This window comes from Musa acuminata, chromosome BXJ1-10 (assembly GCF_036884655.1).
Source record: "Musa acuminata AAA Group cultivar baxijiao chromosome BXJ1-10, Cavendish_Baxijiao_AAA, whole genome shotgun sequence".
NCBI lineage: Eukaryota > Viridiplantae > Streptophyta > Magnoliopsida > Zingiberales > Musaceae > Musa > Musa acuminata.
Genome location: NC_088336.1, coordinates 840,796 through 860,799, shown reverse-complemented (window position 1 = coordinate 860,799; position 20,004 = coordinate 840,796). Strand labels below are relative to the sequence as shown.

At 47.3% G+C, this 20,004-nt stretch overlaps 1 protein-coding gene across 2 annotated transcripts in view; it reads left to right on the top strand.

Annotated features, from left to right (window-relative positions):
• LOC135595140 (chromatin remodeling protein EBS-like) overlaps positions 1-19,415 on the top strand; it is a 62,543-nt gene extending 43,128 nt beyond the window's left edge. For both annotated transcript variants that reach the window (XM_065085662.1, XM_065085661.1), the window contains one exon: positions 19,007-19,415. In XM_065085662.1, coding sequence (XP_064941734.1) covers positions 19,007-19,033 — 27 coding nt within the window. In that variant the 3' untranslated portion in view covers positions 19,034-19,415. The remainder of the gene's footprint in view (positions 1-19,006) is intronic.
• The last annotated feature ends 589 nt before the right edge of the window (positions 19,416-20,004 follow it).

Below are 20,004 nucleotides of genomic sequence, written 5' to 3'. Positions count from 1 at the left end.
TCGCGATTTGTGCTGAGGACAGACAACATCGCCCTGAGCTATTCTCAAGGACCCCCCCACCTATCACCTAGAAAGCTCCAACCTAAATCGGTTAGAATTGTCTAGAAATTGGCACTCGAAGGATCTCGAACACTCATCTTCCAATCCCAATCCAAATTGATCAATTTTAAAAATTGTGTAATGTGTTCATCTAGTGGATGCTATATAACACTTTCTTTCATCCAATATAGAAATATAAGACTCCATCAATTTTTATTCTATCCTAACCAACTCAAGTTTTAGTTTTTTAAAATTTTGGAGTTTTGGCCGAAATAAATTGATTGGAGTAGTAACTAAGTTATCAATCTCATCCTTCTCTTTGTATTCAGCCTCACCTGAAAGTTTAATTGGTATCTTCTTGTTTAAGTCTTCTTGGATCTTGATAATCTTGTTATACAAGTGATATGGCCATTATTTTCAGTCACTCAAGACTCGTCATGTAAAATCCAATCAGTAGCACTTATTGGGCATGCCACGTCAACTACAACGTGCCACAATAACATAGCATTTAAAGGTATCTTCTCAGGTATGTATTAATTCCGGACTTGCTAAATGAATACCTATGATCTTTTGATGCCTACCGACACATACTAACTTAACTATGGAGGAATTTTGCCGACCAAACCCCCGACATAGTCTTTTGAGATGGGTGGGATATGGAATATGGATGTTTTTCATTCACAAAAGTACCAAATACTCAAGAAACTCTACTCTTTCGAACGCCACTGTCATTGAAAAGCTAGCCACATAGGATCAATTTCACCAAGCCAAATTGATATATAATACCATATTCATAAAATATTCAGCTCTTATTATTAGTCCTTTTAGTTTTGAAGGAAGAAGATGAACAGAAAAGATAGAGCAGAAAATACTCATTGAATTGAGTGTTGGTTCAAGCTTCCTAGTAGTCTAGAGAGAAGACGTGGCATGGGCTCTCTCCCTTGACCACCAAAGTTGAAGATGTATCCAAGGTTGACGGTCTTCCCAATTGAAAAGTTGCCGATCCACCCTATTGTCACGAACGGTCGTCGCGCACCCGCAACAACTCCGTTCAACGAACCGTTCGTCGCTCACACCTGCATGTACTGCTGCTTGACAGCATGTTTTCTCTTGGTTTTGGGTCATTTTGCTTGTAAATATGTCAGTTCGAACAAGCTGCAGTGTTACAAAGCGACCGCTCACCGAACCGAGCAAAACAGCCCCAAAACAGCCCAAAACAGCTCTGTTTTCGCGTGCCGCGGGAGGGTGGCGGAGAACTGCCTCCGCTCACCAAAACGTCAGCCATCTCAGACCCCAGGAACCACCCGGGTGGCACAGGGCTGGATGGGGCTTCGGTTATATACCGGGCGTTGAACTCTCTTTCGCAAGTTCGCACGTGACCTTTACGAGAACTTGTCTTCGCGCCCGGGACCAGGTGAGCGGCTGTTTGTGGGCTTGCAGCTGTTCGTTCATCCTTGAAAGCCTTGTTTTTCTCCCTCTCCCTCTTTTCTCTTGTGCACACAGGGTGTTCGTCGAATTGCTTGTAAAGCTTCCCCTTTTCGCGAGACTTCGGGACTCGTCCGTTGCTCGTTCTTTCGAATAACCATCTTTCTCTTTTACAGGTCCTTCGGGACCTGCGAGAGGTTACAAAGTGGGCTGATCCTTGCGGAGCAATATCGCAAGGGCGAAGCGCGACTTAGGCAACGCAAGCTAAGTGCGCGTCTTTGCCACAAGGGTGACTCGCGACTTAGGCAACGCAAGCTAAGTTCGCGTCTTCGGCCGCAAGGGTGCCTCACGCCTTAGGCAATTCCAGCTAAGGTCGTGACATTGTGGTATCAGAGCGGGCAAGCTCTTCGATCGAACAGCGAACGAACTTCGCAACTTCGCCATGGCAAAGCATCGTGGCGAATCAAGCAAGACGGGGCAAGCCGGACCCTTGCCCCAAGCAGCCGCAGGTGGGCTGTATGTGCACACTCGCTCTCATGCTGTTGGAGCCGCTCAAGAGGAGCGCGGCAGCGAACAAGATGAGCGAGAAGTTGGCTACTCTCCGCGAGCGGAGGAAGCGCAATCTGGAGCGCTAACTGGGAAAAAGAGTCACAAGGAGAGACTCACGACGACGGAAACCCGCCTGGATGTTCTTGAAGCAAGCATGGAGGAACTCTACCATGGCCAACAAAGGCTTGTTGGGGTAGAGAGCTCGCAAGAGGAAGCGGAGTCCAGGATCGACAAGGTCGAGGCCCTAGTCGACCGACTGTCTAATGACACCAAAGACTCCGTGCAACACTTACAGGATGTTGTGGCGGAACTCACTGCAAAGGTGGCTATGCTCACAAGAACACTAAATGCGGGAGGAGGCAACACCCGCGTTGCACCGCCACAAAACTTGAGGGCACTTGAGCCTCATGGATATGGAGGGGCCAGAGATGCCAAGGAGCTCGAGAACTTTCTGTTCGAAATGGAGCAATACTTCCGAGCTACGAGGCCCGATTCTGAAGATACCAAAGTTTCTATAGCAACAATGTATCTGAATGGAGATGCGAAACTTTGGTGGCGAACTCGTTGGGAGGAGATCCAACAGGGTTAGTGTCGAGTCGACACATGGGAGGACTTGAAGCGGGAGTTGAGAACTCAGTTCCTACCGGAGAACACAGAGTTCGTCGCAAGAAGGAAGTTGAGACAACTCCGCCAAAGTACCACCATCCGAGACTATGTGAAACAATTTTCTGCACTAATGCTGGACATACAGGACATGTCCGAGAAGGACAAGTTGTTCAGCTTCCTCGATGGGTTGAAACCATGGGCTCAACAGGAGCTAAATCGAAGGAATGTTACCGATGTGGTCGGGGCAATTGCTGCTACAGAAAGGCTCACCGACTTTGTTTCCTCTGAAGACCCAGCGAGAAGGAAACAATCTTCAGGCAATCGCCCTCCAAAACATTCTCGAGGGAAAGAGCTCGGAGGCGAACAGAAGAAGAAGAGCTCCCACAAAGGGCCGAACCCCAAAGGCAAGGCCTCAAAACCTGGAGGATGCTTCTTGTGCGGAGGACCGCACATGGTAAGGGAGTGCCCACAAAAATAGGCACTCAACGCGTTGACGGCTTCCATCCACCCCCCCCGATCGGACAAGGGCAAAGCTGTTGCTCTTAGTTCGAGCAGTTCAGAATCCAGCAGCGACGACGAGGAGTCGCAAGGACCCCGAATGGGAGCAATGCGTTTGTTGAACGCTATGCGGGGTCAAGTAGGGGAGAACATGAAGACAAAGGTACAAAAAGCAGGAAGTAGTGAACTGATGTATGTGGACATCAAGCTGAATGGCCAAACGACCCGTGCAATGGTGGACACGGGTGCTACCCACAACTTCATAGCCGATCGTGAAGCACAGCGACTTGGGATGACCTTGGAGAAGAGCCTAAGCCGAATGAAGGCGGTGAACTCGGAGGCCAGGCGAATCTCCGGGTTGGCGAAGGGAGTTCCCATCAAAATCGGGACATGGAGTAGGAACACCAACATGATGGCCGTGCCATTGGACGACTTCCAAGTGATTCTTGGAATGGAGTTTATGCACGCGGCGAAGTTGGTGCCGATGCCGTTCTTGAACTCCCTATGTATGATGGGAGGCGATGACCCCTGCGTGGTTCCCGTCTCTCGGAGAGGAACCAAGGAGCCCCAACACATTTCGGCATTACAATTGAAGAAAGAGGTGCGAAAAGGCGAATTGACATTCGTGGCTGCTATGAAGCTAGAGCCACTCAACGAGGAGGCCAATCAAGAACCTGCTGCGGTGGCGAATGTCCTGAAAGAGTTCAAGGACGTTATGTCACCCGAGTTGCCGAAGACTCTTCCACCACGTTGAGGCGTGGATCACAGTATCGAGCTGGAGCCAGGAGTGAAGCCTCTAGCGAGACCACCCTACCGTATGCCCCCGCCAGAGTTGGCAGAACTCAGGAAGCAGTTAGGTGAACTGCTAAGCGGTGGTCTCATCCGCAGCTCTAAAGCACCTTTCGGAGCTCCTGTTCTTTTCCAGAAGAAACAAGATGGGAGTCTCCGATTATGCGTCGACTACCGAGCCCTCAATAAAGTAACAGTGAAGAACAAGTATCCCATCCCGCTCATTGCGGACTTGTTCGACCAATTGGGCAAAGCAAAGTATTACTCAAAACTCGTCCTTCGGTCAGGGTATTGGCAGTTGCGCATTGCTGATGGCGACGAAGGAAAGACTACCTGTGTGTCCAGGTATGGAGCGTTTGAGTTCTTGGTGATGCCTTCGGCTTAACCAACGCAACGGCCACATTCTGCACTCTCATGTACCAGCTATTCAAGGAGTATTTGGATAAGTTCGTGGTCGTCTACTTGGACGATATCGTCGTCTACAGTCAAACGCTCGAGGAGCACGTCAAGCACCTTCGGACGATTTTCAAGGTTCTCGGGGAGAATACTTTGTTCGTGAAAAGGGAGAAATGCTACTTTGCTCAAACTGAGATCTTATTCTTGGGGCATCGAATTGGTGATGGCTCCATTCGGATGGATAAGTCGAAGGTGCAAGCAGTTGCGGAATGGCGAACTCCAAAGAAGGTGCCAGAGTTTGAGATCCTTCCTTGGTTTCGTCAATTACTATCGACGCTTCATAGCGGGATATTCGAAGCGAGCAACCCCACTGACGGAGTTGCTGAAGACGGAGCAGCCTTGGAAGTGGTCTGACAAATGTGAGATAGCATTCCAAGATCTGAAGGCTGCTGTTCTGGAAAAACCGGTGCTCAAATTGCTGGACTATGGAGAGCCCTTTGAAGTCCATACAGACGCTTCGGACTTCGCTATTGGGGGAGTACTCATGCAGGAGGGTCATCCGGTGGCCTACGAGAGCCGCAAACTCAACGAGACCGAGCGACGGTATCCAGTGCATGAGAAGGAGATGACAGCAGTGATCCATTGTCTACGAGTTTGGCGACACTACCTCCTCGGGTCGCGATTTGTGCTGAGGACAGACAACATCGCCCTGAGCTATTTCCAAACTCAGAAGAAGCTCTCCCCAAAGCAGGCGCGATGGCAGGACTTCTTGGCTGAATTTGATATGGCAATGGAGTACAAGCCCGGGAAGGCGAATGTCGTGGCCGATACGCTGAGTCGAAAAGTAGAACGCGTGAATGCCGTGCAACTGGAGGGCAGAGGCCAAGCAAGCCAGTTGCACTCCAACTTCCTTTCCCGAATCAGGGATGGACTGTATAGTGATCCCCAGGCAGTTACCCTGATGCAGCTCATCAAAGAAGGCAAGGCACGGCGATTTTGGATCCAAGAGGGACTTGTTTACACAAAAGGGAATAGGGTTTATTTTCCCCGAGTGGACAATTTAAGGCGTGAGCTCTTAAAAGAGTGTCACGATTCTCTTTGGGCTAGACACCCAGGCATTCACAGAACGTTGGCTCTTGTGGAGAGGGCCTTCTATTGGCCGAAGATGGGGATTGATGTGGAGGAATATGTTCGAACATGCCTTACTTGCCAACAAGACAAGGTGGAGCAGCGGAAGCCGGTGGGACTTTTGGAGCCGTTGCCCGTACTAGAAAGGCCGTGGGAGAGCATTTCCTTGGACTTCATATCAAGCTTGCCACCTGTAGGGGGACTCGGATCGATACTCGTGGTGGTCGATCGGTTTTCAAAGTATGCAACTTTCATCGCTGCTCCCCTACACTGTTCAGCAGAAGAGGCGGCCAGGCCGATGATGAAGGATGCAGTGAAGTATTGGGGAGTCCCGCACAATATCATTAGTGATTGAAACGCTCGGTTACTGGGACGATTCTGGACCGAGCTATTCAAATTGTTGGGGTCAAAGTTATACTTCTCTACAAGCCTCGACCCCCAGACGGATGGCCAGACTGAAAGGATAAACTCACTCTTGGAGCAATATCTCCGGCACTACGTGAGTGCCAATCAATGAGATTGGGTGAAGCTGTTGGACATTGCCCAATTCTCCTACAACTTGCAGCGTAGCTCTGCATCTAACAAGAGCCCCTTCGAGATTATCACAGGACAACAACCGTCGACTCCGCACACCATGGCAATTGGGTATACTGGGAGTAGTCCATTAGCCTATCATTTGGCAAAGGAGTAGCATCGAAATGCAGATATTGCGCGGGCTTACTTGGAGAAGGCGACAAAAAGGATGAAGAAGTGGGCAGACTTGGGAAGTCGACCGCAAGAGTTCAAAGTTGGCGATTTGGTGTTGGTAAAGCTCCAACCGGCATCACTCCAATTCTTTAGGAACAGAGTCCACAAAGGATTGGTGCGCAAGTATGAAGGGCCCTTCCCAATTATCAGCAGGGTAGGCAACGTCTCTTACAAGTTGCAGTTGCCGGCATGGTTCAAAATTCACAACGTTCTTCACGCCAGCAACCTGAAAGCCTACCACTCAGATCCGCAAGATGCTTCCCGAAGTGTTCCAACTCGGCTACCTCCCATCACAGCCCCCTACGAGAAGCGAGTGGAAACCATTTTGGTGGACCGCAAGATAAAGCTACCCAACGGAGCTGAGCAGACAGAGTACTTGGTGAAGTGGTGAAAGCTTCCCCGAACTGAAGCCAGTTGGGAGCCTGAAGACGCCCTGCGACATGAAGAAGAAGTCATCAACAACTACCAACAAGCATCGACGAGGGCGTCGACAGTTTAAGTGGGGGAGAATGTCACGAACGGTCGTCGCGCACCCGCAATAACTCCGTTCAACGAACCGTTCGTCGTCACACCTACATGTACAACTGCGTGGCAGCATGTTTTCTCTTGGTTTTGGGTCATTTTGCTTGTAAAAATGTAAGTTCGAACAAGCTGCATCGTTACAAAGCGACCGCTCACCGAACCGAGCAAAACAGCCCCAAAACAACCCAAAACAGCTCCGTTTTCGCGTGCCGCGGGAGGGTTGCGGTGAACTGCCTCCGCTCACCAAAACGTCAGCCATCTCAGCCCCTTTGAACCCCCCGGGTGGCATAGGGCTGGATGGGGCTTCGGTTATATACCGGGCGTTGAACTCTCTTTCGCAAGTTCGCACGTGGCCTTTACTGGAACTTGTCTTCGCGCTCGGGACCAGGTGAGCGGCTGTTTGTGGGCTTGCAGCTGTTCGTTCATCCTTCTAAAGCCTTGTTTTCTCCCTCTCCCTCTTTTCTCTTATGCACACAAGGTGTTCGTCGAATTGCTTGTAAATCTTCCCATTTTCGCAAGACTTTGGGACTTGTCCGTTGCTCGTTTTTTCGAACTGACCAACTTTCTCTTTTACAGGTCCTTCGGGACCTGCGAGAGGTTACAAGTTGGCTGATCCTTGTGGAGTAATATCGCAAGGGCGAAGCGTGACTTAGGCAACGCAAGCTAAGTTCGCGTCTTTGCCACAAGGGTAACTCGCGACTTAGGCAACGCAAGCTAAGTTCGCGTCTTTGGCCGCAAGGGTGCCTCACGCCTTAGGCAATTCTAGCTAAGGTCGTGACAGAACGGTTCGTTGAACGGAGTTGTTGCGAGTGCGCGACGACCGTTCGTGACAATGTGGCGGTAGCAACCACGACATTGCAAGGCGGAGGTAGTGACATCAACATTAGGGAGGACAAAGAGGCAAAGGAAAGAGGGGAGAGGGATGCATGAAAGAGAGATCGCGTGTGGAGAGAGAAAGTAAAAAAGAAAATAAAAAAAAGAAAAGCTAGCTGTCAAGAGCTATCAAAATCAAGGTTTTTAATGTCAGGTTTCAAACCTATAACGGTCCTGGCCCGAAGTGATATTGGGTCATATTGTGTTGGCACATTGGGCATGCCGATACATATCAAGTTTCAAAAAGAGTTTGAAAAGACTGAAAAACAAAAAGAATTACTGTCTGGTGTAGGTCCTGTGCTGGGTGGTATAGGCCCTGTACCAGGCGGAACAGGGGCTATGTTGGGTGTACCATCCAGTTTACCCTGATTCGCATAGCAGTAAGCTATTGGAAAGGTATATAGCATGTGTACTGAGTGGTATTGCAAACCTTGATTAGAGAGTTGGGTGATATGTTTATTGCATGATACATCTTATTCCATCCCTAAAAATTGGATGGGACATCAATGGGATGGTCATTCCAGTGATTAACCCTGGTATGAACCGGTGCCAGGTAAAAACCCCAAACCTCAGTACCATCAGTGGGATGGTCATTCCAGTGATTAACCCCGGTATGAACCGGTGCTAGGTAAAAACCCCAAACCTCAGTATAAAATTGGATCTATAAATGCTGATTTGTACCAACCCATATGCCCATCTATCAATACTTTGTGGCAAGGAATCTTCTAGCAAAAGGTAATTGGATATTGACACTAATTAAACAGGAGTTATTATGACAAGGTCCATTTGCATACTTTATTTTTGTTTGCTGCTGGTTTATCAAAAATATCAGAAATGTTTAATTCAGCTGCTGAACTATATCAAAAATGGTAAAATGAACCTAATAAGTTAAAACGATGATTTTTGTTTACTATAAGTGGCCACATTCATGGTTTTTCAAGATCAAAATTTCAAATTCTAGTTTGAGAACTATATGGGTCCTTTGTCAAGGTTTTTAATTTTGAATGATACCGCTCGTACCGGGCGGTATATACTGGTCCGCTAGTAGATCGGTACGTGGATTGCCTGCCACTGAGCGATACCATCGATTGGAGTTGTTTCCACCTCGTTACCACCCGAAATTGGTTGAAGGAAGAAGAGGAAGAAGAAAAAAAAGAACCTAGAGATCTGGTGCCACTCTCCCTCGACAATCCCGATCCATCATTGCCTTCCCTTGCAGGATGCCGTAGATGATATGTTGCCTCCTCGTTTGAGGCGACGATGCCTCGGCATCATCGGCGACTTCTCCTCATCCGCGCGGGGAGAAGAAGCCTCGGCGACATCGACGAGGCTTCATGGGGAGAAGAAATCGAGCAGAAGAAATCGTTTCTTCTCCCCACGTGGGCAGAAGAAATGAGGCAATGTCGTCGAGGCGTCGTCAATGACTTCTCGCGAGGAGAAGAAACCGAGCAGAAGAAACCATTTTCTCCCCACGCGAGCAGAAGAAACGAGGCGACGTCGCCTCTCTTTTTATTTTTGATATATATATATATATATATATATATATATATCAAGCGATATGCTTGAACGTATCACTCTGTATACTCGTACCGTACCATACTAAGCTGAAGTCGTTACTTCGGTACGGTACAAAATTACGAACCTTGTCCCTTGTTAGATTGGTCTGAGTCTCGGTGCACGGAGTGTTGCCGCATGCATATTGTCTGGTGCATACCAAATAAAAAGAGGGAGAGAAGAGATGGGGAGAGGAGGCTACACATCCTCGGATGTAGCAGCGATACAAGGCGTCGGCTTGGATGGGAGGTGGTTATGGTGGTGGTGAAGGCAAAGGATGTGCCTTTGCAACCAAGTAAAGGAAAGAGAGAAGAGAACCTTGCTTAAGCATTATGGGCCACATTAATCAATGTGCTTTGTACAAATTATAAGACAAGTAGGTTACCTGCTCATGATGAGTTATTAGCATGCAGTTGTCACTAATCAACTTTCAAGTAGTGGAGTCAAATTACAGTGAGCAACCAATCTATCCCCTAGAGAGGGATGGAGGGTAGAAATGAGGGAGAGTTTTAGACTATGTTCTTTCGAATGAAAGAATATTTGTGGCTCAGAAGTTGGGAGTTTTCAAAGTAAAATGTACGACAAGGTTGTCATTGTTATGACTTATGAGAATTACAAAATGTTTTCATGCAAAATTCTAGCAACCTGAACATCCTTCATGGGCCTTGACACCAGTTAAAAGAGAGCCAAAACATCCTGCACCAGCCCTACTAAGGTTGACCCAAGTTTTTTTTATGCTTGCCATGGTGTCACGACCTTAGCTGGAATTGCCTAAGGCGTGAGGCACCCTTGCGGCCAAAGACGCGAACTTAGCTTGCATTGCCTAAGTCGCGAGTCACCCTTGTGGCAAAGGCGCGCACTTAGCTTGCGTTGCCTAAGTCGCGCTTCGCCCATGCGATATTGCTCCGCAAGGATCAGCCCACTTTGTAACCTCTCGCAGGTCCCGAAGGACCTGTAAAAGAGAAAGATGGTTAGTTCGAAAGAACGAGCAACGGACAAGTCTCGAAGTCTCGCGAAAAAGGGAAGCTTTACAAGCAATTCGACGAACACCCTGTGTGCACAAGAGAAAAGAGGGAGAGGGAGAAAAACAAGGCTTTCAAGGATGAACGAACAACTGCAAGCCCACAAACAGCCGATCACCTGGTCCCGGGCGCGAAGACAAGTTCCCGTAAAGGTCACGTGCGAACTTGCGAAAGAGAGTTCAACGCCCGGTATATAACCGAAGCCCCATCCAGCCCTGTGCCACCCGGGTGGTTCCTGGGGTCTGAGATGGCTGACGTTTTGGTGAGCGGAGGCAGTTCTCCGCCACCCTCCCGCGGCACGCGAAAACGGAGCTGTTTTGGGCTGTTTTGGGGCTGTTTTGCTCGGTTCGGTGAGCGGTCACTTTGTAACGCTGCAGCTTGTTCGAACTTACATATTTACAAGCAAAATGACCCAAAACCAAGAGAAAACATGCTGTCAAGCAGCTGTACATGCAGGTGTGAGCGACGAATGGTTCATTGAACGGAGTTGTTGCGGGTGCGCGACGACCGTTCATGACATTCTCCCCCACTTAAACTATCGACGCCCTCGTCGACGCTTGTTGGTAGTTGTTGATGACTTCTTCTTCATGTCGTAGGGCGTCTTCAGACTCCCAACTAGCTTCAGTTCGTGGAAGCTTTCGCCACTTCACCAAGTATTCTGTCTGCTCAGCTCCGTTGGGTAGCTTTGTCTTGCGGTCCGCCAGGATGGTTTCCACTCGCTTCTCGTAGGAGGCTATGATGGGAGGTAGCCGAGTTGGAACATTTCGGGAAACATCTTGCGGATCCGAGTGGTAGGCTTTTAGGTTGCTGGCGTGAAGAACGTTGTGAATTTTGAACCACGCCGACAGCTGCAACTTGTAAGAGACGTTGCCTACCCTGCTGATAATTGGGAAGGGCCCTTCATACTTGCGCACCAATCCTTTGTGGACTCTGTTCCTGAAGAATTGGAGTGATACTGGTTGGAGCTTTACCAACACCAAATCGCCAACTTTGAACTCTTGCGGTCGCCTTCCCAAGTCTGCCCACTTCTTCATCCGTTTTGCCGCCTTCTCCAAGTAAGCCCGCGTAATATCTGCATTTCGATGCCACTCCTTTGCGAAATGATAGGCTGATGGACTACTCCCAGTATACCCAATTGCCATGGTGTGCGGAGTTGACGGTTGTTGTCCTGTGATAATCTCAAAGGGGCTCTTGTTGGATGCAGAGCTCCGCTGCAAGTTGTAGGAGAATTGGGCAATGTCCAACAGCTTCACCCAATCTCGTTGATTGGCACTCATGTAGTGCCGGAGATATTCCTCCAAGAGCGAGTTTATTCTTGCAGTCTGACCATCCGTTTGGGGGTGGAGGCTTGTAGAGAAGTATAACTTTGACCCTAACAATTTGAATAGCTCGGTCCAGAATCGTCCCAGGAACCGAGCGTCTCGATCACTAATGATATTGTGCGGGACTCCCCAATACTTCACTACATCCTTCATCATCAGTCTGGCCGCCTCTTCTGCTGAACAGTGTAGGGGAGCAGCAATGAAAGTTGTATACTTTGAAAACCGATCGACCACCACGAGTATCGATCCGAGTCCCCCTACAGGTGGCAAGCTTGATATTAAGTCTAAGGAAATGCTCTCCCACGACCTTTTTGGTACGGGCAACGGCTCCAAAAGTCCCACCGGCTTCCGCTGCTCCACCTTGTCTTGTTGGCAAGTATGGCATATTCGAACATACTCCTCCACATCAGTCCCCATCTTCGGCCAGTAGAAGGCCCTCTCCACGAGAGCCAACGTTCTGTGAATGCTTGGGTGTCCAGCCCAAAGGGAATCGTGACACTCTTTTAAGAGTTCACGCCTTAAATTGTCCAATCGGGGAACATAAACCCTATTCCCTTTTGTGTAAACAAGTCCCTACTGGACCCAAAATCGTCGTGCCTTGCCTTCTTTGATGAGCTGCATCAGGATAACTGCCCGGGGATCACTATACAGTCCATCCCTGATTCAGGAAAGGAAGTTGGAGTGCAACTTACTAGCTTGGCCTCTGCCCTCCAGTTGTGCAGCATTCACGCATTCCACTTTCCGACTCAGCGCATCAGCCACGACATTCGCCTTCCCGGGCTTGTACTCCATTGCCATATCAAATTCAGCCAGGAAGTCCTGCCACCGTGCCTGCTTTGGGGAGAGCTTCTTCTGAGTTTGGAAATAGCTCAGGGCGATGTTGTCTGTCCTCAGCACAAATCACGACCCGAGGAGGTAGCGTCGCCAAACTCGTAGACAGTGGATCACTGCTATCATCTCCTTCTCATGCAGTGGATACCGCCTCTCGGTCTCGTTGAGTTTGCGGCTCTCGTAGGCCACCGTATGACCTTCCTGCATGAGTACAACCCTAATAGCGAAGTCTAAAGCATCTGTATGGACTTCAAAGGGCTCTCCATAGTCCGGCAATTTGAGCACCGGTTTTTCCAGAACAGCAGCCTTCAGATCTTGGAATGCTATCTCACATTTGTCAGACCACTTCCAAGGCTGCTTCGTCTTTAGCAACTCCGTCAGTGGGGTTGCTCGCTTCGAATATCTCGCTATGAAGCGTCGATAGTAATTGACGAAACCAAGGAAGGATCTCAACTCTGGCACCATCTTTGGAGTTCGCCATTCCGCAACTGCTTGCACCTTCGACTTATCCATCCGAATGGAGCCATCACCAATTCGATGCCCCAAGAATAAGATATCAGTTTGAGCAAAGTAGCATTTCTCCCTTTTCACGAACAAAGTATTCTCCCTGAGAACCTTGAAAATCGTCCGAAGGTGCTTGACGTGCTCCTCGAGCGTTTGACTGTAGACGACGATATCGTCCAAGTAGACGACCACGAACTTATCCAAATACTCCTTGAATAGCTGGTACATGAGAGTGCAGAATGTGGCCGTTGCGTTGGTTAAGCCGAAAGGCATCACCAAGAACTCAAACGCTCCATACCTGGTCACACAGGTAGTCTTTCCTTCGTCGCCATCAGCAATGCGCAACTGCCAAAACCCTGACCGAAGGTCGAGTTTTGAGAAATACTTTGCTTTGCCCAATTGGTCGAATAAGTCCGCAATGAGCGGGATGGGATACTTGTTCTTCACTGTTACTTTGTTGAGGGCTCGGTAGTCGACGCATAATCGGAGACTCCCATCTTGTTTCTTCTGGAAAAGAACTGGAGCTCCGAAAGGTGCTTTAGAGCTGCGGATGAGACCACCGCTTAGTAGTTCACCTAACTGCTTCCTGAGTTCTGCCAACTCTGGCGGGGGCATGCGGTAGGGTGGTCTCGCTGGAGGCTTCACTCCTGGCTCCAGCTCGATACTGTGATCCACGCCTCTGCGTGGTGGAAGAGTCTTCGGCAACTCGGGTGGCATAACGTCTTTGAACTCTTTCAGGACGTTCGCCAACGCAGCAGGTTCTTGAATGGCCTCCTCGTTGAGTGGCTCTAGCTTCATAGCAGCCACGAATGTCAGTTCGCCTTTTCGCACCTCTTTCTTCAATTGTAATGCCGAAATGTGTTGGGGCTCCTTGGTTCCTCTCCGAGAGACGGGAACCACGCAGGGGTCATCGCCTCCCATCATACATAAGGAGTTCAAGAACGGCATCGGCACCAACTTCGCCGCGTGCATAAACTCCATTCCAAGAATCACTTGGAAGTCGTCCAATGGCACGGCCATCATGTTGGTGTTCCTGCTCCATGTCCCGATTTTGATGGGAACTCCCTTCGCCAACCCGGAGATTCGCCTGGCCTCCGAGTTCACCGCCTTCATTCGGCTTGGGCTCTTCTCCAAGGTCAACCCAAGTCGCTGTGCTTCACGATCGGCTATGAAGTTGTGGGTAGCACCCGTGTCCACCATTGCACGGGTCGTTTGGCCATTCAGCTTGATGTCCACATACATCAGTTCACTACTTCCTGCTTTTTGTACCTTTGTCTTAATGTTCTCCCCTACTTGACCCCGCATAGCGTTCAACAAACGCATTGCTCCCATTCGGGGTCCTTGCGACTCCTCGTCGTCGCTGCTGGATTCTGAACTGCTCGAACTAAGAGCAACAGCTTTGCCCTTGTCCGATCGGGGGGGGTGGATGGAAGCCGTCAACGCGTTGAGTGCCTGTTTTTGTGGGCACTCCCTTACCATGTGCGGTCCTCCGCACAAGAAGCATCCTCTAGGTTTTGAGGCCTTGCCTTTCGGGTTCGGCCCTTTGTGGGAGCTCTTATTCTTCTGTTCGCCCCCGAGCTCCTTCCCTCGAGAATGTTTTGGAGGGCGATTGCCTGAAGATTGTTTCCTTCTCGCTGGGTCTTCAGAGGAAACAAAGTCGGTGAGCCTTTCTGCAGCAGCAATTGCCCCGACCACATCGGTAACATTCCTTCGATTTAGCTCCTGTTGAGCCCATGTTTTCAACCCATCGAGGAAGCTGAACAACTTGTCCTTCTCGGACATGTCCTGTATGTCCAGCATTAGTGCAGAAAATTGTTTCACATAGTCTCGGATGGTGGTACTTTGGCGGAGTTGTCTCAACTTCCTTCTTGCGACGAACTCTGTGTTCTCCGGTAGGAACTGAGTTCTCAACTCCCGCTTCAAGTCCTCCCATGTGTCGACTCGACACTGACCCTGTTGGATCTCCTCCCAACGAGTTCGCCACCAAAGTTTCGCATCTCCATTTAGATACATTGTTGCTATAGAAACTTTGGTATCTTCAGAATTGGGCCTCGTAGCTCGGAAGTATTGCTCCATTTCGAACAGAAAGTTCTCGAGCTCCTTGGCATCTCTGGCCCCTCCATATCCATGAGGCTCAGGTGCCCTCAACTTTTGTGGCGGTGCAACGCGGGTGTTGCCTCCTCCCGCATTTAGTGTTCTTGTGAGCATAGCCACCTTTGCAGTGAGTTCCGCCACAACATCCTGTAAGTGTTGCACGGAGTCTTTGGTGTCATCAGACAGTCGGTCGACTAGGGCCTCGACCTTGTCGATCCTGGACTTCGCTTCCTCTTGCGAGCTCTCTACCCCAACAAGCCTTTGTTGGCCATGGTAGAGTTCCTCCATGCTTGCTTCAAGAACATCCAGGCGGGTTTCCGTCGTCGTGAGTCTCTCCTTGTGACTCTTTTTCCCAGTTAGCGCTCCAGATTGCGCTTCCTCCGCTCGCAGAGAGTAGCCAACTTCTCGCTCATCTTGTTCGCTGCCGCGCTCCTCTTGAGCGGCTCCAACAGCATGAGAGCGAGTGTGCACATACAGCCCACCTGCGGCTGCTTGGGGCAAGGGTCCGGCTTGCCCCGTCTTGCTTGATTCGCCACGATGCTTTGCCATGGCGAAGTTGCGAAGTTCGTTCGCTGTTCGATCGAAGAGCTTGCCCGCTCTGATACCACAATGTCACGACCTTAGCTGGAATTGCCTAAGGCGTGAGGCACCCTTGCGGCCAAAGACACGAACTTAGCTTGCGTTGCCGAAGTCGCGAGTCACCCTTGTGGCAAAGACGCGCACTTAGCTTGCGTTGCCTAAGTCGCGCTTCGCCCTTGCGATATTGCTCTGCAAGGATAAGCCCACTTTGTAACCTCTCGCAGGTCCCGAAGGACCTGTAAAAGAGAAAGATGGTTAGTTCGAAAGAACGAGCAACGGACGAGTCCCGAAGTCTCGCGAAAAGGGAAGCTTTGCAAGCAATTCGACGAACACCCTGTGTGCACAAGAGAAAAGAGGGAGAGGGAGAAAAACAAGGCTTTCAAGGATGAACGAACAGCTGCAAGCCCACAAACAGTCGCTCACCTGGTCCCGGGCGCGAAGACAAGTTCCCGTAAAGGTCACGTGCGAACTTGCGAAAGAGAGTTCAACGCCCGGTATATAACCGAAGCCCCATCCAGCCCTGTGCCACCCGGGTGGTTCCTGGGGTCTGAGATGGCTGACGTTTTGGGGAGCGGAGGCAGTTCTCCGCCACCCTCCCACGGCACGCGAAAACAGAGCTGTTTTGGGGCTGTTTTGCTCGGTTCGGTGAGCGGTCGCTTTGTAACGCTGCGGCTTGTTCGAACTTACATATTTACAAGCAAAATGACCCAAAACCAAGAGAAAACATGCTGTCAAGCAGTTGTACATGTAGGTTTGAGCGACGAACGGTTCGTTGAACGGAGTTGTTGCGGCTGCGCGACGACCGTTCGTGACAATGGGGTGGATCGGGAACTTGTCAATTGGGAAGACCGTCAACCTTAGATACATCTTCCACTTTGGTGGTCAAGGGAGAGAGCCCATGCCACGTCTTCTCTCTAGACTACTAGGAAGCTTGAACCAACACTCAACTCAATGAGTATTTTCTGCTCTATCTTTTCTGTTCATCTTCTTCCTTCAAAACTAAAAGGACTAATAATAAGAGCTGAATATTTTATGAATATGGTATTATATATCAATTTGGCTTGGTGAAATTGATCCTATGTGGCTAGTTTTTCAATGACAGTGGCGTTCGAAAGAGTAGAGTTTCTTGAGTATTTGGTACTTTTGTGAATGAAAAACATCCATATTCCATATCCCACCCATCTCAAAAGACTATGTCGGGGGTTTGGTTGGCAAAATTCCTCCATAGTTAAGTTAGTATGTGTCGGTAGGCATCAAAAGATCATAGGTATTCATTTAGCAAGTCCGGAATTAATACATACCTGAGAAGATACCTTTAAATGCTCTGTTATTGTGGCACGTTGTAGTTGATGTGGCATGCCCAATAAGTGCTACTGATTGGATTTTACATGACGAGTCTTGAGTGACTGAAAATAATGGCCATATCACTTGTATAACAAGATTATCAAGATCCAAGAAGACTTAAACAAGAAGATACCAATTGAACTTTCAGGTGAGGCTGAATACAAAGAGAAGGATGAGATTGATAACTTAGTTACAACTCCAATCAATTTATTTCGGCCAAAACTCCAAAATTTTAAAAACCTAAAACTTGAGTTGGTTAGGATAGAATAAAAATTGATGGAGTCTCATATTTCTATATTGGATGAAAGAAAGTGTTATATAGCATCCACTAGATGAACACATTACACAATTTTTAAAATCGATCAATTTGGATTGGGATTGGAAGATGAGTGTTTGAGATCCTTCGAGTGCCAATTTCTAGACAATTCTAACTGATTTAGGTTGGAGCTTTCTAGGTGATAGGTGGGGGGGTCCTTGAGAATTGCTGATTCCGACCAAAAGCTTTTAGAACATGGAAAATAGATCAAAAAGTGAGGGAAAAGAGAAAGGTGTGGGGGCAAGTGTAGTACATATGATAGGAGGGAAGGTGGATTTGAGTAAAGGAAGGGACTAGGGAGAGAGGACGGGAGCATGCCTTTAGGTTACAACTCAAACTCATTGTAGATTTTGTCCATCATGATTTGAGCAATCGTTGTTGCTCCTGATCAGTCACCACTACCATCATTAGTGTCATTGTCAAATTAGTGATAGTTGTAAATTTTGTTTACTTGCTACTGTTTAGTTGTTTAATGATATGTTATAGAATGTATAATATGTAAACATAAAAGATTATGTTACAATATACATTAGATATAGTTATGATGAACAATACATGTAAATTAGACATTAAACAAATTATTGGATGTTATGTATACCATTAAACAATAGAAGATATATTTATTCCCCTTGCCTTTGCTAGTCCTTGGACGACGACACTTTCAATCATCAATCAGCCACTCCTTGACTTGCGCCCATCCATTTTTACTAAGCACTTCCACTTGCATAGATCCCTGTCAAGCTAGGCTGATAATGTCAAGATTGAACTCAACCATCCCAGCCCTTTGCACATACACATTCTTCTAAAGTTGCTTGTCCTAGTGGTACTTCTCGCATGAGGGATTAGCTATGACCTTGAATGCCAATTTGGATGCCACTTCTCTAGGCAACTAAATCCACTTCCTCATGTCTCTACATTCGTTTTGCCCAAACAGTCATGTGTGCGGACTACCTCACCCTTGGCACACTAGTTCTCAAAGGATCAATCATCTTGGAACCTTGCGCGTCCAATAAGGATCTATACAGAAAGAAAACATGTTTGTGAAAAGGGAACATGCAGGACAAACAGCCATCATCACTTAGTCAAAGTGCAACTCGAGGTCACTCTAAAAATATATTAACAAAGTACTTTATTGGCAATAAAGAAATGGACATTGCTGCTCACTTAGAATGTTCGTGCAATAAATGGTCCATGGCTAGTCTGCCATATAGCTGCAAGGCATGTGACTACATAATCCTGGACACTACCCTGGAGCCTCATCCAGGCTTGTGCCACCTAAGAGGTTTCAAGGTGATTAGATGGCTGATGTTTCTGATGTCATTTTTGCACAGGAAATTCCATGCACAATGTGGGATGGAGGCTATGTTCTTTAGCAATCTTGCCTCTGTGTGATGACTACGTAAGGCAGGAATGGCCTGAAATGACGCATGACTAAGTATCTGCATGTTGCAGGCTTGCATGAGCAGGCTGTAACATAATGGTATTATGCAATAATGTCAGAAGCTTCTTTTCAACATATTTAATAATCATTCTCGATTTTAGTTTTGGTTCCTAGTATTCCTTGTATTTTGTCCATTCATACATTGTAGCATGCCTGAATTCATGTGAAAGAGGAGCCTTTTTTATCAACAATTGCTATAAAAACTCAGTGCAATGGTAGAATACTTTTTCTTTTTTACACAGTAGGACACTGGAAAAATATGTATCAAGCTGCTTGATGTAAAGCACTTTAGAATTACATTTTTTAGGTGTTAAATTTCTAGATGTCTCGGGGAACATTGCTTCTAAAAGAGGTCACTGTTCATAATTAGATATCCATCTCTCTCTAGTGGTCTTTTATTGGTCGGATTCTTTGTTTGCTATTGCAGGCTGAACCCAAGCGACGGAAGAGATAAACTGTTAATGCTGTAGATTTGGCTTACGAGGATGTATGCATTTCCTGAGAAGATTGCTTGTCTCGATGGTAACGTGAAATTGTACAGTGCAGAAAACAGACTGCTTGGGAAAAAAAAGAAAAAAACATGCCCATGTTTATGAACTAGTGATGTTTAAGTTGGTAATATTTGTACTTCGAAGTGAACAAGGGTGTTCTCACCGTTTTTATTGTCTTCGACTCTGTTCTATCCACCATACTAAGAAACAACAAATGACAGAGTGCCACCAATAGCTGATCATAAATCATTTACCATGACTATGAAAGTTACAGTACTTCCACTTGCATCCAATGATGTTGATGCTGATAAGTGAATAATGAAAAATGTCTCTTGATTTCTCGAATCTTCAGCACTAGCCTGAAAATTTTTCTAGAAAAAGTTGTTACTTCAACAAATGCACCATTATGATTTTCTAGCAGTAAAAGAAGGCTACATTATAGGGTGGGCGATTAGTCCACAAAAGCCAGTTTGTCCCTTTTTACCGTGCGGGAAGCTGATTTATTTTTTCGGAAGTTCTTATATTTGAAAATGATTTTTTTGTTTTTTTATTTCTCTCCATTTTTAAACTTGTTTAATCAAATTAACCCATTCAATTGAACCGATCTAAATTAAGAATTTTTTTAAATTATATAATATATTTATTTATAATAAAAAATATAAAATTATTCATAAAATTATAAATAAAATATTATAAAATATAAAATAAAATAAAGGTACTTTACGATAAAGCCTTTAACCAGTTTTTAATCGAAAGCACTCATTAGTTTGCATTCCTCTTCCCTTTCTTCGTTGTCTCCCCTGTTCTGTCTCCTAACCCTTTTCTTCTTCTTTTTCTTGTAAAATTAAAAAATATATTTTTATTATAACATCTTATTCTTATTGTCGCCTTTGCTCTATGTATAATTAAAGAAGGATATCATAATTTAATTTTT